Genomic DNA, 17,150 nt, shown 5'->3' with positions numbered 1-17,150 from the left:
GGAGGAGAAGAAGCAGCTTGGCAGAAATGAAGTGAATGGGAGACAACATCATGAGATGGAGCCAAAGCCTGGTAACAAGTGTGAAGAGTTTCAAAATAGCTTATAATAAACTGTAGACCTTCACAAGATAGGATCAAATAGGTGGGAGAGTATTAAATGTAAAAAATTAGAACAATAACATACAGACTCCAAACGAATTGGGGACAGGTGGATTATGAACGTTAAAGTTTGAATAACACATTATTCACGTGATTCATTTGCAGGATAAACAATGGAAGGGATTGATAAACTGAACAAATTTAAGATGATTGCGGAAGTATTATGTCGGAAACAAATAGATTCGACAAGTTTTTTTTCCCTATAAAATGGTGCCGTTTGGGTTTGAAGAACATAGTCGCTTCAAAGGAGGAAAAGCATGATTTAAGATACGTGATTGATCAATGAGAAGGCTATCCCTTGTACCAGGGGGGTCAAACACATTTGTTCACGGGCCGCAGTGTAGTCATAGCTTCTTTCGGAGGACCGGTATGACTGTCATACCCAAATAAATGTGTGAGCACCTCATATTATATAGAGTAAAAGCTACAAAACAAACTGACAAGTAACTCGCTTTCAAATCAGACAAAAACTGGTCTAATATTTAAAAATAAAATATTATTAAAAGTGAAGACAATTTGCAATTCGAGTAATGACACATGAATAAAAAGCACAATTTGTATTCGCGGGCCGCATAAAATCATGTGGCGGGCTGCATCTGGCCCCCAGGCCTTGAGTTTGACACCTGTGCCTTATACAAAGGTAAAGTAGGATTAGAATTTGATAAAACAGATATGGACATCATCATATTCCATTAGTTTAAATTGCTTGCAATACAATTACAAATTAGTTAACACCTGTGTGATTGATTGATTGATTGATTGATTGATTGATTGATTGATTGATTGATTGATTGATTGATTGATTGATTGATTGATTGATTGATTGATTGATTGATTGATTCATTGATTCATTGATTCATTGAGTGACTGAAGGGCTGAGTGACCGAATGGGCAATTGTTTGATGTCTGTCTGTCTATACGTATGTACTATATATGTATGTGTGTATTTCGTTATTTGTTTTACGTATGTATTTCGTTATTTGTTTATGTATTTCTCTTTCACATTTTCTTTCTCATCTTCCACTTCTTTCAGCTGCTCCTGTTAGGGGCCGCGACTGCAGAGCGATCGTTTCCATATCTTTCTGTACCACCAACCATCTGCATGTCCTATCTTTGTCTCTGCCACACTCTCCATAATTTTGGCCACTAGATTTCCAAGCCTCGCTTCTAACATTCTTTCCGATAACTTCATGCTTTGCTTAATCAACATAACACCTCTGTAGCTACTACAGTTCTGCGCATCGCCGTGGTCTGAATTAAGAAATAGAAGTCAACACCTTTCCGGGGAACTTCTCGCTTTTTAAAAATCTCCCCTGCCATCTCTCCTTGATAGTTCCATGCTGTCACTGGAATGTCGTCTAGGCCAATTGCCTTTCCACTCTCTATCTTTTACAAATGTCTGGGTATGAATTTTATCTATATTTATTTTTCTCACTCATTGGCGGCCCCACAGAGGGACTTGTAGCGGCTCCACAGAGGGACGTGGTGTGCCAACAGAGGGACCCTGGTGGCATCAACGATTTTGGTGACCTCAGTAAAACTGAGGTCAACAGAGGGAGTGAAGGAATGAGGTCAAAATAAAAAAAGTCCTGCCTAGCTACAAAAACAGATATGCTCAAACCTCATTGAATAAAGTACATAAGCAGACAAGTATATTCACATATTAAATAAGTAAAATAAACATTTTAAGCATATAATTATACCTACACACCAAATCAATAAAGAAGACATAACTAGACATTTTTGATAAGTGGTGATGAGAAAGGTTTTTATAACTTTATGATCTGATATATTTCTGAGAACTTTGAAATAACAAATGACTTTTGATATATTGCCTACATAGCTTAATGACCCTTAAGGAACTGTGGAATGCATGCCTGATGTTTTTTCTCTGAATCATGGACACGGCCAGAGTCGTCTTGACCGTCCAGTACTTGATTGTATCTTATGTTTTGACTAATGCTAGACGCCAGTTTTTGATTACTACTGAACGCTCTGCACAGAGGGAAATAGTTTGCCTAACAAAGAAAAGATACGGTTGAATGAGGTAAGACAGTGTATGTCCAAGATTGGAGAAGAATGTTTACAGGAAGGTCACGTGGAGATAAAACCAGCAGGTGCCAGAAGGAGCCACCCGAGAACTCGGCCAAAGATGATCGCCAAGGCCGAGAGACGGGATGGAAGACAACAGCCCCCTCCACACACACACACACACCAACAGCCCCCCACCAACACACCGAATCGCCCATAACCAGCACCACTCCCATGGAAGCAGACTCTCCTTCGAACTTGCCCCACCCCGAAGACTCATCGCCCATCAATCCCGGCCCACAATGTGCTACTGAATATAAAACTGATCTAACAACCTTGGACTTTGCCTTTTCTGAATGGAGACTTTCCGCTCTTGAAGGGCCCAGCGCTGTATTGTACTTTCCTGAAAACAGAGCTTTTTGAACAAGAATTGTGATTGAACTCAACCAATCTGTCTAAGTCTAATTTCTGCTTCAGTGTCTTTGCATTTTCCTAAATCTGAAGAAATCAAACGAGCACGCAGTGAGTAAATTGGATAACAGGTGATTGGCAAAGGCTTTTGCCGTGAGGCGCAGATAACGCGCTCCCTAAATTGTGGACAAAATCCGACATTAGCATTATCTTTTTTGCAGAGAAACGAGGGGGGGGGGGTGCTCGCGCGCGCGGTCTGGGAGGGCAAAACGTGTTGATCATGCCTGTTTTTTTCTTCAAAATATGATAGAAATCAAATTATTGGGGAAAACGTTGGGCGTCCCACAATGACCTTTTGTGGCACAATTGCCTCAGTTGCTGCTGTGCTCTTTTTAGTTCCACTTGTTCAAAACAATACAAGTTTACATTAAGAATATACATTGTGTGTAAATTACATTATGATGCTGTCAGTGACGTGTGGTGAGGTTCATGACTGGGGAGGCACTGACGCACAGTCCAGAGTAAATGCAGAATTTAGAGCACTGCATGCTTCCGTCTGCTGAAAAGCTCTATGCAGATTATTTCATTTTCCAGCATGATCTGGCACCTGCCCACAGTGCCAAAACTACCAGTAAATGGTGTACTGACCATGGCATTAAAATAACTATAAAAATTCATCGATTTTGGTTCAAAATGATACAAAACTACTGAAATTAAAAGGAAAATGAATTTATAATAAAAACAAATTTTGTTTTTACACCTTTTCATGATGGCAGGGGAGACGTGGCCTCCCTTGCCTCCTCCGACCGCACGTCCCTGGATGCTGTTCATGAGTTGTTCATCATACAGAATGCTTTTCTGAAGATTGTCTATAATTCATATTACTCTCATAAAGTTTATGTTCATAACATTACACTATGTATTTTTTTATACACATGGCAGTTAACCATCAAAATTGTTGATTTTAACAATACAGGTTACCAGAACAAGGTGCCTGTCACAAGTTGGGTGAATTGAATGTTTCTTTCGTGTGAATGTTTGTGTTGGAATAATTGTTTTTGCAGAAGTGCTGGTCGGCCTGAACCGGAGGCCTCATATGTTCGCTCAAGCAAACATATCTGTCTCGCTCTGCTGTGAGAGGCCCTCACTAGTTATGAACACAACACCTTTGTTCTTTGTTTAGTTCAAGAGAAGTTCATTCTCTTTTATACCTTGTAGTTTCTATTCAGAAATTGTTGTTGACCGGGAAAGTTTTTAAGTTATCCCATATTTACTCAATGTTTGTTTAAGTAGACTTCATGCAAGTTATCTCATATTTACTTAATGTTTGTTGGAGTGTTTCCACGAGAGGTATCTGATTATCCATCCATCCATTTTCTGAACCGCTTAGTCCCCACGGGGGTCGCGGGCGTGCCGGAGCCTATCCCAGCCGTCATCGGGCAGTAGGCGGGGGACACCCTGAACTGGTTGCCAGCCAATCGCAGGGCACACAGAGACAGACAACCAATCGCACTCACACTCACACCTAGGGACAATTTGGAGTCTTCAATCGGCCTACCAAGCATGTTTTTGGAATGTGGGAGGAAACCGGAGTGCCCGGAGAAAACCCACGCGGGCCCGGGGAGAACATGCAAACTCCACACAGGGAGGGCCGGAGGTGGAATCGAACCCGCACCCTCCTAACTGTGAGGCGGACGTGCTACCCAGTGCGCCACCGAGCCGCCGGTATCTGATTATTTACTTATTATTATTATTGTAAGAAACTTAGCAAGAAAGTCTAGAGCATTGTTTTACAGGGACACGGCACCCAGCACGTTTGGAGATCGCAGCCAAGGATGAGGCTGCCAACCAAAAGTCAAAGTCAAAGTCTGATTTATTTTCAATTTCTTTACATGCCAAGACATACAAAGAGATCGAAATTACGTTTCCCACTATCCCACGGTGACAAGACATGATGCACACTTGCTCCATTTTTTCTCCTCTTATTTATTTATTATTTATTTATCGCTCTTATTCATTGTTTGTGCCTTCTTGTTTTTACTTTTTGTTTACTTGTATGTATATTGTGTACTGTGTGCATAGAGCAGAATATAGCGCAAAAGTACAGGATGTTGCGCAGGAGGGGGGGAGAGAGTTCAGGATCCGAACATCCTGGAGTATGAAGCTGTTAGGGAGTCTGGTGGTGCGGGAGCGCAGGCTCCCGTACCGCTTCCCAGAGGGCAGAAGATCAAACAAAGAGTGAGCGGGGTGACTCACATCACACACAATCGTGGTCGCCTTGCGGGTGAGATGGGAGGTGTAAATGTCCTTCAGGGAGGGTAGTGAAGCACCAATAATCTTACCAGCTGTGGTCACTATGCGCTGCAGGGTCTTCATGTTGTATTCAGTGCAGCTACCACCCCACACAGCGATACAACTGGAGAGGATGTTCTCAATGGTGCCACGGTAGAATGAGGTCATGATGGCCGGAGAATTTTAACTAAATGTTAAATGAAGAGCAATAACAGTTGTTTTTCAGAGTTAAATAAAATACACGCGTTGATACACCTGCTTTTGGGGGAATGAAAACAAGGGATTTCAAGCAAGACTTAACAGACATACGTCTTGTTTTGTTGGAACACAACGCACTGAGCATTTTCCGGTCTGAAAGCCATCTATTATACCGCTATATGGTGTCTAGACATCTAGGCTAAAATCAGGCTAAAACACGTGAAAGTTTCATAGACGTCTATTCTTAGACGTCTAGGCATAGCCGTCTATTCATCTATTATTTTTACGTATGTATTTGTTGATTGAATTACGCATTTTTTAAATTACGCACTTTTACTACATTATTGGCCCGATATTTAAAGAAACATGGCCAATTTACTTGCCTTCCACATATTTGCCCAAGTCATATTTCAATATTTTTGGTAAAACAAGAAAAAACAATTTTTACAACACTAACTGGTATTTTTCATTTTCCGCGTTTCCTTATGCTCGATTGTTAACATATCTGGTTGAACTTTTTGTTACAATATCAATTAAAAGTAGACTTCAATCACTTCACTGGATCTGTAGAGATTGAGTGCTGAGGGGTTCAGTCCGTGGGGGTCCATGCAAATCGCAATTCTTACCTTGACTCGTGCCAAAATGACATATTCAAAGTGCATTGCGTTGTTATAACATGACACCATACTATCTGTGTGTATCCATTTTTTTCTTTGTGTAATGTTTTCTTTTTTATGCTTTATGCTTTTTTATACTGTGAATTAAAGAATGAATGTGAAGGAATGGGGTCGAAATACAAAAAGTCTTGCCTAGCTACAAAAACAAATATGCTCAAACCTCATTGAATAAAGTACATAAGCAGACAAGTATATTCACATATTAAATCAAATAAAAGAAGCATTTTAAGCATATAATTATACCTACACACCAAATCAATAAACCCATGTGTTTATGACAACAAGACATAACTACAGACAACAAGACATAACTACACATTTTTGATAGGTGGTAATTGTTAGTAATTGGTAATTGCTTCACTCGGCATGGCGTGCTAGTTGTCTCTCGTCGCCCGTTTGCCTTCAAATCAGCAAATTTGCAAGCAGAATCAGGACGCAGTGTGGGCCCCTGCTGTGCCGTCCAGCTCGCTTGTGTTTTTCGATCGAGGAATCAACAAAACCTTGAGCTCCAAGCGATTCTCTTAGAACGCCGGAGTGACTTGATTGAAAGATGGCGGACCGGCGGCGAAGGAGGAGGCGCGCGTCCCAAGGTAGTGACGACGATGACGACGATAAAATCGAGATTAAGATGGCCTTGAAAGACCTGGCAAACAAAATGGACGGAATGGTGGAAAATGTAGGAAAAATAAGTGGTCTGGTTGAAGATGTGAGGAAACTAAACAAACTACTCGCGCTGAAGGACGAGAAAATTGCGGAGTTGGAAAAGAGAGTTGACGAGTTGGAGCAATATACACGGACAGATGACGTGATCATCAGCGGTCTGAAAACCACACACCGCACATACTCCAACGTCACCCGAGGAGAGAACAACGAGGAGGACTTGACTGAGGGAGAAAAGCAGTCGCTGGAGGAACAGGTGATTCAGTTTTTAACAGAAATGACATCACCATTCATAAGGAGAGTATCGCCGCCTGCCATACTCTTCCCAAAAGAAATGCACAATCAGAGCGAACCATCATTCTGAGATTTGTAAACAGAAGACACAAAACGGAGCTTTTGAAACAAGGAAGGAAACTGAAGAACACACAGGTGTATGTGAACGAACACCTTACGAAGAGGAACGCCAAGATAGCCAAACGTGCGAGGGTTCTGAAGAAACAAAAGAAAATCTATTCAACATGGACAAGAGACCGTAAAATTTGGATTCGCACAAATGGTTCACTTGGTGAGGAGGCGAGGGTCCTGCTTATCCGGGACCTCAAAGACGTGGAGAAATATGAAACTGCATAGCCGAATAAAACATCCTCTTGCTGCCCAGATTTATTATTTTTGTAACTGTTATACCTTCGGCCAATTGTTTTTTGGAATTACTGGAAAAAGTTTTATCCTATTGTCGCTGGACTCTTCTTGGAAGTACTCTTTTTTTCATATTGTGGATGCCTTTTTTGCATTTGAAGAGCACGGCTTGGTAGTGGTGAGTAGGTATCTTGCCGGATTACTGGTAATCAGTAGGCGAAGTGGATGTATGTGCAAGAATGGTTTACAGGAATGAAACATGGAGATAAAACCGGTAGAGGTGCCAGAGGAAGAGCGGCAAGAGAAAAACAACCAAGAACCCGGCCATAGGTGATCGCCAAGGCCAAAGACGGGATGGAAAACAACAGCCCCCACACACACCGAATCACCCATAATCAGCACCCCCACGGAACCAGCTCTCACCGAACCAGCACCCACTCCCATGGAATCAAACTCTCCTGCGAACTTGCCACACCCCCTGACTCATCACCCATCAAACTCGGCCCACACTGGCATGTGCAACTGAATATAAGCTGACCAAAGAACCTTGAACGTTGCCTTTTCTGAATGGAGACTTTCTGCTCTTGAGCATGGTCGCACGAAAGGCCCAGCGCTGTATTGTACTTTCCTGAAAACAATAGATTTCTTAACAAGAATTGTGATTGAACTCAACCAACCTGTGAAAGTCTACATTTTGTTTCGGTGTCTTAGCCTTTTTCTAAAACTGAAGAAATAAAACGAGCACACCTTTTCTTTCTTTATTTCCCAGTCACGTCAACTCTGGAGCTATATGTGTAGCACGCTAGTTTAATGTAACTTAGCGCTTTGTCCGAGAATAAAATTAGCATGAACAGACCCTCATCATGGAAAATGCTAAAAGAAATGGATAAGAGCGACAACGAAAGAGAGACTGAGAAAGTGTGTGACGAAGTATATCTGATGCTATTCCAATCCGACACTGAGGAGGTGGTTTCAGTGCACAGGAGGAAGATGAAGACGGCTCTCAGTGACTTTTACTGGTATTTTTTTTTTAACCAGCCCTGTTAGTGCTGTGCTACCGGGTTGCTACTTTGTTACCGCCGTCTCAGTGACTTTTACCGGTATGTTTTTTTTATCCAGCCCTATTAGTGCAGTGTTACTTCGGTGTTGCTGCGGTATTACTGCCGCATTACAGGCAGTGTTTGTTAAGAAATGTTAAGGTATTTTATTAAAACTTTAAAAAGGCTTTCTGTGTACCGTCTTTCTTTGTTAATAACTCGCGTGCACATGCAGCTTTTAGTACCTTGGGGCTTATTTATGAAATAAAAAGAAAATGTTCCCCTAATTTTTGCTCGTGCGGCTCATCATCAGGTGCGGCTTACAGTCCAGAAATTACGGCACATACTCTTTATGTAGGACATATCAAATAAACAATACAATCTGCTCGGCCAAACACAAGGGGAAAACAAAATAAACATCACTCTCTTGTGGGCTTTTGCTAGCCCCATCTGCCACTCAGCGCTGGAGCCTGTTTTAATTCTAAAGCCATTGCTGTCCTTGTTTTATCACCCGAGGCCTTTTTGTGCATGTCCCCAACAGCTTCTACAAAGATGAACTCGATGGACATCGGGCACCACCCATTGTTGACCTTGGGATTACTCTGTAAAGAAACATATGAAAAAAACGACTACCTGTAAAAAAAAAAATGTTCAAAAAATGTCAGTCGCACATTTTGAATATGAAGCAATCGCACACGTATGAGCAGACAGGTTTTTTTTCTCCATTTACCAGCGCTAACAAAGCAGTCTTCTTGATGGCCCTCTTTGCACGAGTCACACCACCACGCATATTGAACGTTGTCATTGTCATTTGTGTAGAGTCTACAACAGAAGAAAATGTCAACATTGAGAGCAATTACACCACCACATCGTGAGGCTTCACAGTCTTACAACAGTCAGACAACAGTCAGACAACAGTCCCTTTATAATCTACAGTACCGATGTCAAACTAATCATACCTGTCCATGGTCTTCTTAGAAACATGCATGTCTTCAAATGGCCCCTCCAAACACAAGACTGCTTTGCAATCTGTATATAACAAATTATGAACAGTGTCTCAGAAGAGTGGAATTACTTTGGGCCAAAATTGAATTGAGGACTTTTTTTCTCGTAAATCAAGAAAAAACAACAGAAAAGTCAGTAACTGTGATAATACAGCAATTAAACCAAACAGAACCCTACAGGTTCCATTTGTACGTTGTCAAGAGTGAAGGGAGGACCACAACATGCAAAATTTTGACAAACCAAGCTTAATCATTCTGTCATTCAGTCTTGCATTCTTTTATTTCGATTAGCTTCATAATGTCTACTGAATGCTATCCGTAGATTCTTTTATTCAGACAAATGAAAGAATTTTGTTCTTTCATTTGTCTGAATAAAAGAATCTACGGATAGTCTTGCATTCTGTTTGTCATTTATTTCCTTGGACATCATGTCAAAGGTCTCCAATCAGTCTATGGACAACTGTTCACTCTCCGTGCCACATTATGAACGAGAGTTGAGAATCCTCAGCCCAGGGATTGCCAGAAGGGTCTTCACGATGACCTTCAGAAACTCTGAGAATAAACAGAAATAAAATACTCACTTAAATTACTGCAGCTATGACTTCTTTTTAAATTACTAATGCCTACGAAAAAAAACCTTCCTTACTTTTCCCTGTCATGGGCGTTTCACACTCACTTCCTAGCTGTTGAAGAATGAAACAAATGTTAGCTGCAAGATTTAAATCAGTGGTTCTTAACCTGGGTTCGATCAAACCCTAGGTGTTCGGTGAGTTGGTCTCAGGAGTTCGGCAGAGCCTCCACTCTGCGGAGGTCTGAACACACCTGATTTATCGTGTAAATTCATGATGACGCATATCTGAACTGGTCTCACAAAGGTAACACCAGAAGTCACACTGATTTGCAGGTATGTACTGAGGAGCCTCGGTTTTCGACCACAATCCGTTCTAGAAGGCTGTTCGAGAAGTGAATCGTTCGATTTCCGAATCATGTTTTCCCGTTACAAATAATGGGGGAAAGAAAATCCGTTCCAAGCAAAAAAACAAAACAAAAAAAAACGCCTTTTTTAAGCATTTTTTCATTTGCGCATTTTTGTCCGATCGCGCAACTGCAGCGCGCTGGTCGCATTATTGTCACAGAGCCGTCCTGAAATTTAGAAAAGATTTTTAAAGTCCTGATGTACTTTCCAAAGTTTAAGTGGACCTCAGTGCGCAAGGAGCTTAATTTTGTCCGATCGCGCAACTGCAGCGCACCGCCGAATGCGTAAACGTAGCGCGCCGCCGACCGCGCAACTGCATCGCGCTGGTCGCATTATTGTGACAGAGCGGTCGCTAAAATTTAGAAAATATTTTTAAAGTCCTAATGGACTTTCCAAAGTTTAAGTGGACCTCAGTGCGCAGGGAGCTTAATTTGGTCCGATCGCGCAACCGCAGCGCGCCGGGCACTCACTGTCGCATTGCTTTAGGAGCTCTTTGTGTTTTAGAATAGGCTTTAGTGCTCCCACTTGCTTCCTTTGGAGGCATGATTAGACTTTATGCTATCCTCAGAGTAACGAGAATGTAATAACGAACGGAGTCAGTTGGCATGCGGGTCCTCTCGGCTCATCTCGCGAGGTTCGACAACCGAATTTCGTCCGACATCCGAAGCAAAAAAATCTCGATTTTTTTGTTCGAATACCGATTTGTTCGAGAACTGGGACGTTCGAAAACCGAGGCTCCACTGTAATTTGTTTGCAAGGTCATGCATTGTGTTGGTTTTGTTGTTTGAACAAGGTGATGTTCATGCACGGCTCATTTTGTGCATCAGTAAAAAACATCCATGTCTTGAATTTGAAAAAAATTAAATATTTTTCACTAAAGAGGGGTTCGGCGAATGCGCGTACGAGACTGGTGGGGTTCGGTACCTCCAACAACGTTAAGAACCACTGATTTAAATGAACCATTTTCAATTATAAACTTTGCCCTGTTTGAAAAAAAAATGATGGCATTCTGTCTGTGCCTTTGAATGTGGTACAGTTTAATTTGGCTGTTGTACATATCCAATAACGTTATTTTAAAATAGTACTGTGTAGAAATAAAATTGCTTGTTCTAGTTGTTATCCAAATGATGAAAATGTACAGGGTAAACCTGTTTTTTATTTTGCACTTTGATATCCGCCCCGGTTTCCGGAGTGTGAAAGACAAGGCAATGAATGACATGTCATAAATGCAAGTTCGATATTGAAGATTGCAATTACAACATACGCTTTTTGCATATGCTCGACAGTGGCTAAGCATACATAAGTATATTCAAACCACCAATAACATATCAATTTCAATAGATAACACAAGGCAGTTGAGATTACTTCTACAATCAAGAATAATTCTACAATCAATCTGTACCTTGTGGAGTTCGGTCAGTTTTTAATACAAATGCTCCTCTTTCTCCAGGCTTGGAGTCTGTGTTGTTAAAGGGAAAAAAGAACAAGTCTTATTTGACAATTCACCCATTAACCGCTGTTAATCACATTACACAACACATTTTTAACTTTTGAAGTGATTTGCCTTAGAGTTCCAAGCCAGCACCAGCATCGCCGAATGGACAAAAAAAAAAAAAGAGTGAATGGTTTTGTAACTTTTTTGTACCCCTGGGTTTTAACATCATTGCCATGCCATCAGAAAATCTCAAATTAGTGATCTATACTTACAGTTTGATCTCTTTTTTTTTATAATAGCATCGCGATTTTTGAAAGCGAGCTGGTGACATCTGCAAAAGCAATGCCATTATTTACATTAGTTTTGAATTCAAATATGAATTGCAAATGCATACAGCATAACCACTTGTCAAAAATAAAATTTACTTTTTAAATGTAGGCTACTCATACAGTTATAAACTTTCAAAAATATTTTATTCACTTTAGATTTTATTTACTTAAGAAAACCATTAGATACAATATGCAGCGACATGAAAGAAACCTTTTGGAATATGAAGCAACTTTACTTTAGCTACCATTAACATTTGTGTCAGAAGCTCTTCTCTTCCAAATGATAAAACAACTAGTCATGTAGCGAATTATGAGAAAACGAAGTACAAGCTAGCAGGCACGTCAAGGACTCAACTCTAAGCAGCCTTCCTTGGTGTATTTCAGGAGGGATGATTTACCTTATAAGAAGCAACAGTCGTCGACTTAAACTCCAACAAAGGCGCGGGTAAACTTTACTTCTTTGAAGCTAACCCGGAAGTGCTCGTCGTCGTACCTCTTGTTTGTTTCATCATCTGTGCTGCAGCTGTCTATCGGGATGGACGTGGAGGAAGCTTTTCAGGTGGTCGGGGAGTTCGGCGCCTACCAGAAACGAGCCGTCGCCGTCCTGGCTCTGACCCAGGTGAGAGTTGGCCAGCCTCAAACAATCGACTTGAGTAAAAACAACTGCAACACCAAAAACAGTGAACCCGAGCAAAAGCAGCAAACACGTCCGAGTGGCGTTCGTGTAGTGACGTGGCGATTTTCGAACTCGTGTATGTTTGCATAAAGACGCGACTCGTTCATATGTTGGGCCACTATGCAGGGAAACACTTAACCCTTGTCGCAACCCATATTGTGCCAAATTACGCTATTGGGTTGAGCTTATTTTCTATTGCGATGTTTGCGACAACGAGTCAGTAATTTATCCGAATCACTCTTTCGATTTGGCTTTCGTTGAACATGTTTGCGTTGATTTGCTAAGGATTTGTGAACAAATTAGTCCAGGGTTTGTTGATTTTGGTCCCTCTGCGCGGACTCACGGCGGAGTTATTTGAAGTCGCAGCTGATGACGTAAACCACGAGCGCCCACTGATTCAAGTGTCAAATGTATGCCTCCACTTATATTAATGACTGCACAGTCTGTATTCTCTCGTGTTTTCTTGTAAATTGAAAGATCGTTGAAAGAAACGTTAAACGTAATCGCTTCATGTGATTACAAACCGGTGTTACGGTTCAACTCGCTCCCTTGTAAACTGACTCCCCAAATCCAGTTGCGGCCGTTTGGGCAAAGCCAGTTCAGTAATCTTGTGTTTCGTAACTGCAGATTCGTCACAAGCACCATTAAAATTGTCGGACTGCAAAACTGTTCAAATCCTTAACGAGTGGAACGAAACATCCCGTTTACACTTTCGACTGGCTGCACGAAATTGGAAACAGTAAAAAAAATAAGATATATAAAGCGGGACTTGAACCCGTGACGCAAAGTAGTACTGATTCACCCGAAGTTCGATCACGTAACCACTATGCTACGAGCCACTTTCTCGGAAGGTGGCAAATTACAGTATTTATAATTAAAACCAATTTACCGAGCGAGGGTCAGCGTTGATCTGGTGCCTAGTGTGTATACACGCCCATGTTAACTGGCTCGTCCGAAGCAACTTGACATGGTCGCGTTACCAGGCTTCACGACGTCCTGGCAGTAGGGCATTATGCATTTATGACATGATCAACTTTGCAGATACATAAGGAAATGTTCAAAACACAAAAACAACGGTATTACCAAAGTTCTATTTATCGGCTTTGCGTATAAATGAGTGTTGATGCGTGTTGTTTAAGATATTCATTGTTGAGCAAGGAAAACAAAGATGTGGAGTAATAGTTGGTTCTTTATTGGCAAGATCTTGGGTTGTTTAATGGCAGCCAGTACACGAGGCATGGCAGCAGATGACCATCCTCATTCTCTAGGTCAGGTTTTATACTGTCCGGAAAAGGCGGGAAAGCGTCACCTAACCATTTGGTATCTGTGTATTGGAGACACTGCCATGTGTGCATGTTTGTTTGTTGTTGATCTCAAATGACGTCACGTTCGCTCATAAATATTCAGCGGATGCGAGCAGTCGGACAAACATTGGACTGGGTGACTACAGCTGCACGCATCATTTTGGAGGAGGACGACGTACCAGGAGCGAAATTCCAACACGGTTTTATTGCCAAACATAGTGTGGAACAACTCAAACGTTGGCTAACATGCAGATGCCGCAAAGTCAGCGGGAAAGAAGCCGTTTTGGTCGAAAGGTAAGCTTTATTTTGCGATAGCGCTCTCACTCCGGTAAGGTCCTGCTAGGTAACCTCGTGTTGCTTACATTCCTGACAATTAATCGACAAACATAGTGTGGAACAACTTAAACGTTGGCTGACATGCAGAGACCTTAAAGTCAGCTGAAAGAAAGCCGTTTTAGTCGATAGGTAAGCTTTATTGTGTGATAGCTCTCTCACTCAGGTGAGGTCCTGCAAGCTAACCAAGCTAACCTCGTGTTGCTAACTTTCATGAAAATTAATCAACTAACATAGTGTGGAACAACTTAAATGTTGGCTGATACGCAGAGACCTTAAAGTCAGCTGGAAGAAAGTCGTTTTGGTCGAGGGTAAACTTTATTGTTTGATAGCTCTCATTCATGTGAGGTCCTGATAGCTAACCTCGTGGAAATGAAACATTTGGAAGTCACAACTTGTTTGTTATTATGTTATCAATAATATTATATATATATTATTATTATTATTATAATGATGCAGCTAATGCAAGGGAGGAATACACAGGACCTTTACCGATCCATCCTTGAAATTATGATTGTAAGTGATTTTAAAAAATATACTGATCCATCCATTTTGTTTGCACAGATGCCAGCATGCGGTCAACCAAAAGCTTCCCATTGATCCATCTGTAGACGGCGGTGCGTGGTACGACGTAAAAGCTGCATCAACGTCAAGTTCAGAGAAAGAAGGTCCTCAACCACCGGATGGAGATTGGAAAGATTTCCCTCAATGTGGCATTCCGAGACATCTAAAAATTCTGAGTATGAAATAACAGTAAAATCTAGTCTATTGGGGAAAAATTGGGAAATGTAATTTATTCAATAAACAAGCTTGTGAATTTCTAATGTATCTGTTTTTGTTCCAATGTGTTAAATATTTTGTGATTGTGCAATCATTAAAAGGTTTAAATGTGCAAGTTTAAGTTTATTGACAAGTGTTTTTAATGCAGGCAGTTTGCACAGATGAAATTTTTTTCCTCTCTAATACACAATGCCTATTAAAATTGGTATAGTAAAGCTGCCTCAATTTATATAACATGTGGTTCTTGAAAATTAACTAAGTAGCCAGCAACAAAAATCATTTGTGAAAAAACTGGCTGCAGAGACACAGTCTTTAGGTCTATATATAGACGTAATTTAGACATCTATAAAATAACGTAAAATAACCTAATATAGACGTCTAATTTAGGTCTATATATAGACGTAATTTAGACATCTATAAAATAATTTAAAAAAGACGTCTATATCAGGTTACAGAAATAACCAATTCACATGTACGGATCAATATGCTTGTTAAACACAAATCCAAACAACTTCTGTACATTATTTATACAACTTACAGCTGGTTCAGACATTAAAACGTCGAAATATGATCATATTTGTTTTTAATTTAGATGTCTATTTTAGGTCTATACCATAACCAATTTTAGACGTCTAAATTAGGTCTTTACGAGACCAGACGTCTAATAGACGTCTATGGCTGACGGGGTACCCTGAATTGGTTATTTCTGAAAACTGATAGGTTATTTTATAGACGTCTAAATTACGTCTATATATATATAGACCTAAAATAGACATCTAAATTAGGTTATTTTAGGTTATTTTATAGACGTCTAAATTACGTCTGTATATATACCGAAAATAGACGTCTAAATTAGGTTATTTTAAGTTATTTTATAGACGTCTAAATTACGTCTATATATATAGACCTAAAATGGACGTCTATATTAGGTCTATCTGTAGACTTAATTTAGACGTCTATATTAGGTTTACACATAGACCTAATTTAGACGTCTATATTAGGTCTATAGAATAACCTAAAATAGACGTCTAAATAGACGACAAAATTAAATGCATCAAATATGAAATATTAAACCCAAAACCGATCTGAAATTTGAATTTAATTGAATTGGATTGAATCAGGGATGAGAATCTTCCGTGGATCCACGGATTTCCGGGTTTTTTCCGTCGAGAGTATCATTTTCATGAATCATGTAGATCCGTTGTGAAAATAGTTTTTATATGGGGGGGGGCTGGCAGCAGTATTGCGACAACAGCCGCCTTATTTTCGGCAGCATTTTGGCGCTACTTTCGTCACATCATTTGCCTAATTAGCAAAAGTTTTAGCCAGCATGGCGAAAGTTTTAGAGAAAGAAGACAAGGATCGTGCCAGGGAAATAGACAAGTCGAATGGGATCAGGAACTGCTTCAAATGGGCCTGGCTCGAGAGCAGCGTCATTTTACAACTCGGAACACAGTCCGTAACCACCTGCCTGACGGAACATATCTGTAAATTAGATGTCCCGGGGAAGGTTTCGTGCATTCTTTGTCAAGATGTGATCAGCTATGGAGGTCGTGGCGCTTCGAACATTAAGGAGTACATCAAAACAAAAAACACAAAGGTACGTTTTTACTTTTACAAGCATGTCGGAAACATGATGTTACATGTAAGCTAATGTTAGGCTATTGTCATGATATCGTTAAAGAATAAATCTTCAATGATAGATAGATGGATGGATGGATGGATGTTGCAAAAAATTAACAGTTTTCATGAAAAGGAAAAACTCCAGAATTGATTGTGCCATTTTGATGCATTATATTCACCTCGGTAGCCCACCAAGCAGGAATATTTTTTTAACAAAACTGTTGAAATTGAGTGATTAATGGTTTTGGGGTTGCTATACTGCCAAAATCCAGGAGTTTCCGGGGAGCTTTGCCCCCTGAGCCCCCTCTGGGGGCATTGCCCCTGGCCCCCTGCGGCCCCCAATGGGGGCCTGTGGCCCCCAATAGGGGCCTGTGGCTACTTTTCAGAGTTTTTTTTTCATTTGCCGTTCTTATCCCTGTGTACTGACCATGGCATTACTGTCCTCAATTGGCCTGCCAATTCCCCTGACCTGAACCCCATAGAGAATTTGTGGGGTATTGTGAAGAAGAAGCTGAAAGACACCAGACCCAACAATGCAAATGAGCTAAAGGCCGCTATTGAAGCATCCTGGGCATCCTTAACACCTCAGC

General features: G+C 40.8%; 1 protein-coding gene and 1 long non-coding RNA gene across 7 annotated transcripts in view; one reads left to right on the top strand and one right to left on the bottom strand.

The window, feature by feature from the left end:
• Nucleotides 1-8,434: 8,434 nt before the first annotated feature.
• Nucleotides 8,435-12,389, bottom strand: LOC125978220 (uncharacterized). Its single transcript, XR_007484930.2, has 6 exons — nt 12,243-12,389; nt 11,483-11,539; nt 9,751-9,787; nt 9,060-9,656; nt 8,831-8,922; nt 8,435-8,702 (listed from the first exon to the last, which is right to left on the bottom strand). It is a non-coding gene; the product is annotated as an uncharacterized lncRNA (long non-coding RNA).
• Nucleotides 12,328-17,150, top strand: part of slc22a15 (solute carrier family 22 member 15) — a 20,542-nt gene continuing 15,719 nt past the window's right edge. For all 6 annotated transcript variants that reach the window (XR_007484929.1, XR_007484928.1, XM_049735369.1 and 3 more), the window contains exon 1: nt 12,328-12,463. Coding sequence is in view for 4 of the 6 variants with exons in the window: in XM_049735369.1 (XP_049591326.1) it covers nt 12,380-12,463 (84 nt within the window). In the remaining 2 variants the exon portion in view is untranslated. The remainder of the gene's footprint in view (nt 12,464-17,150) is intronic.

The sequence above is a fragment of the Syngnathus scovelli genome, chromosome 12 (genome assembly GCF_024217435.2).
Source record: "Syngnathus scovelli strain Florida chromosome 12, RoL_Ssco_1.2, whole genome shotgun sequence".
Classification (NCBI taxonomy): domain Eukaryota; kingdom Metazoa; phylum Chordata; class Actinopteri; order Syngnathiformes; family Syngnathidae; genus Syngnathus; species Syngnathus scovelli.
The sequence above is the reverse complement of the archived record's forward strand: the minus strand, read 5'-3'. Positions and strand labels throughout refer to the sequence as shown.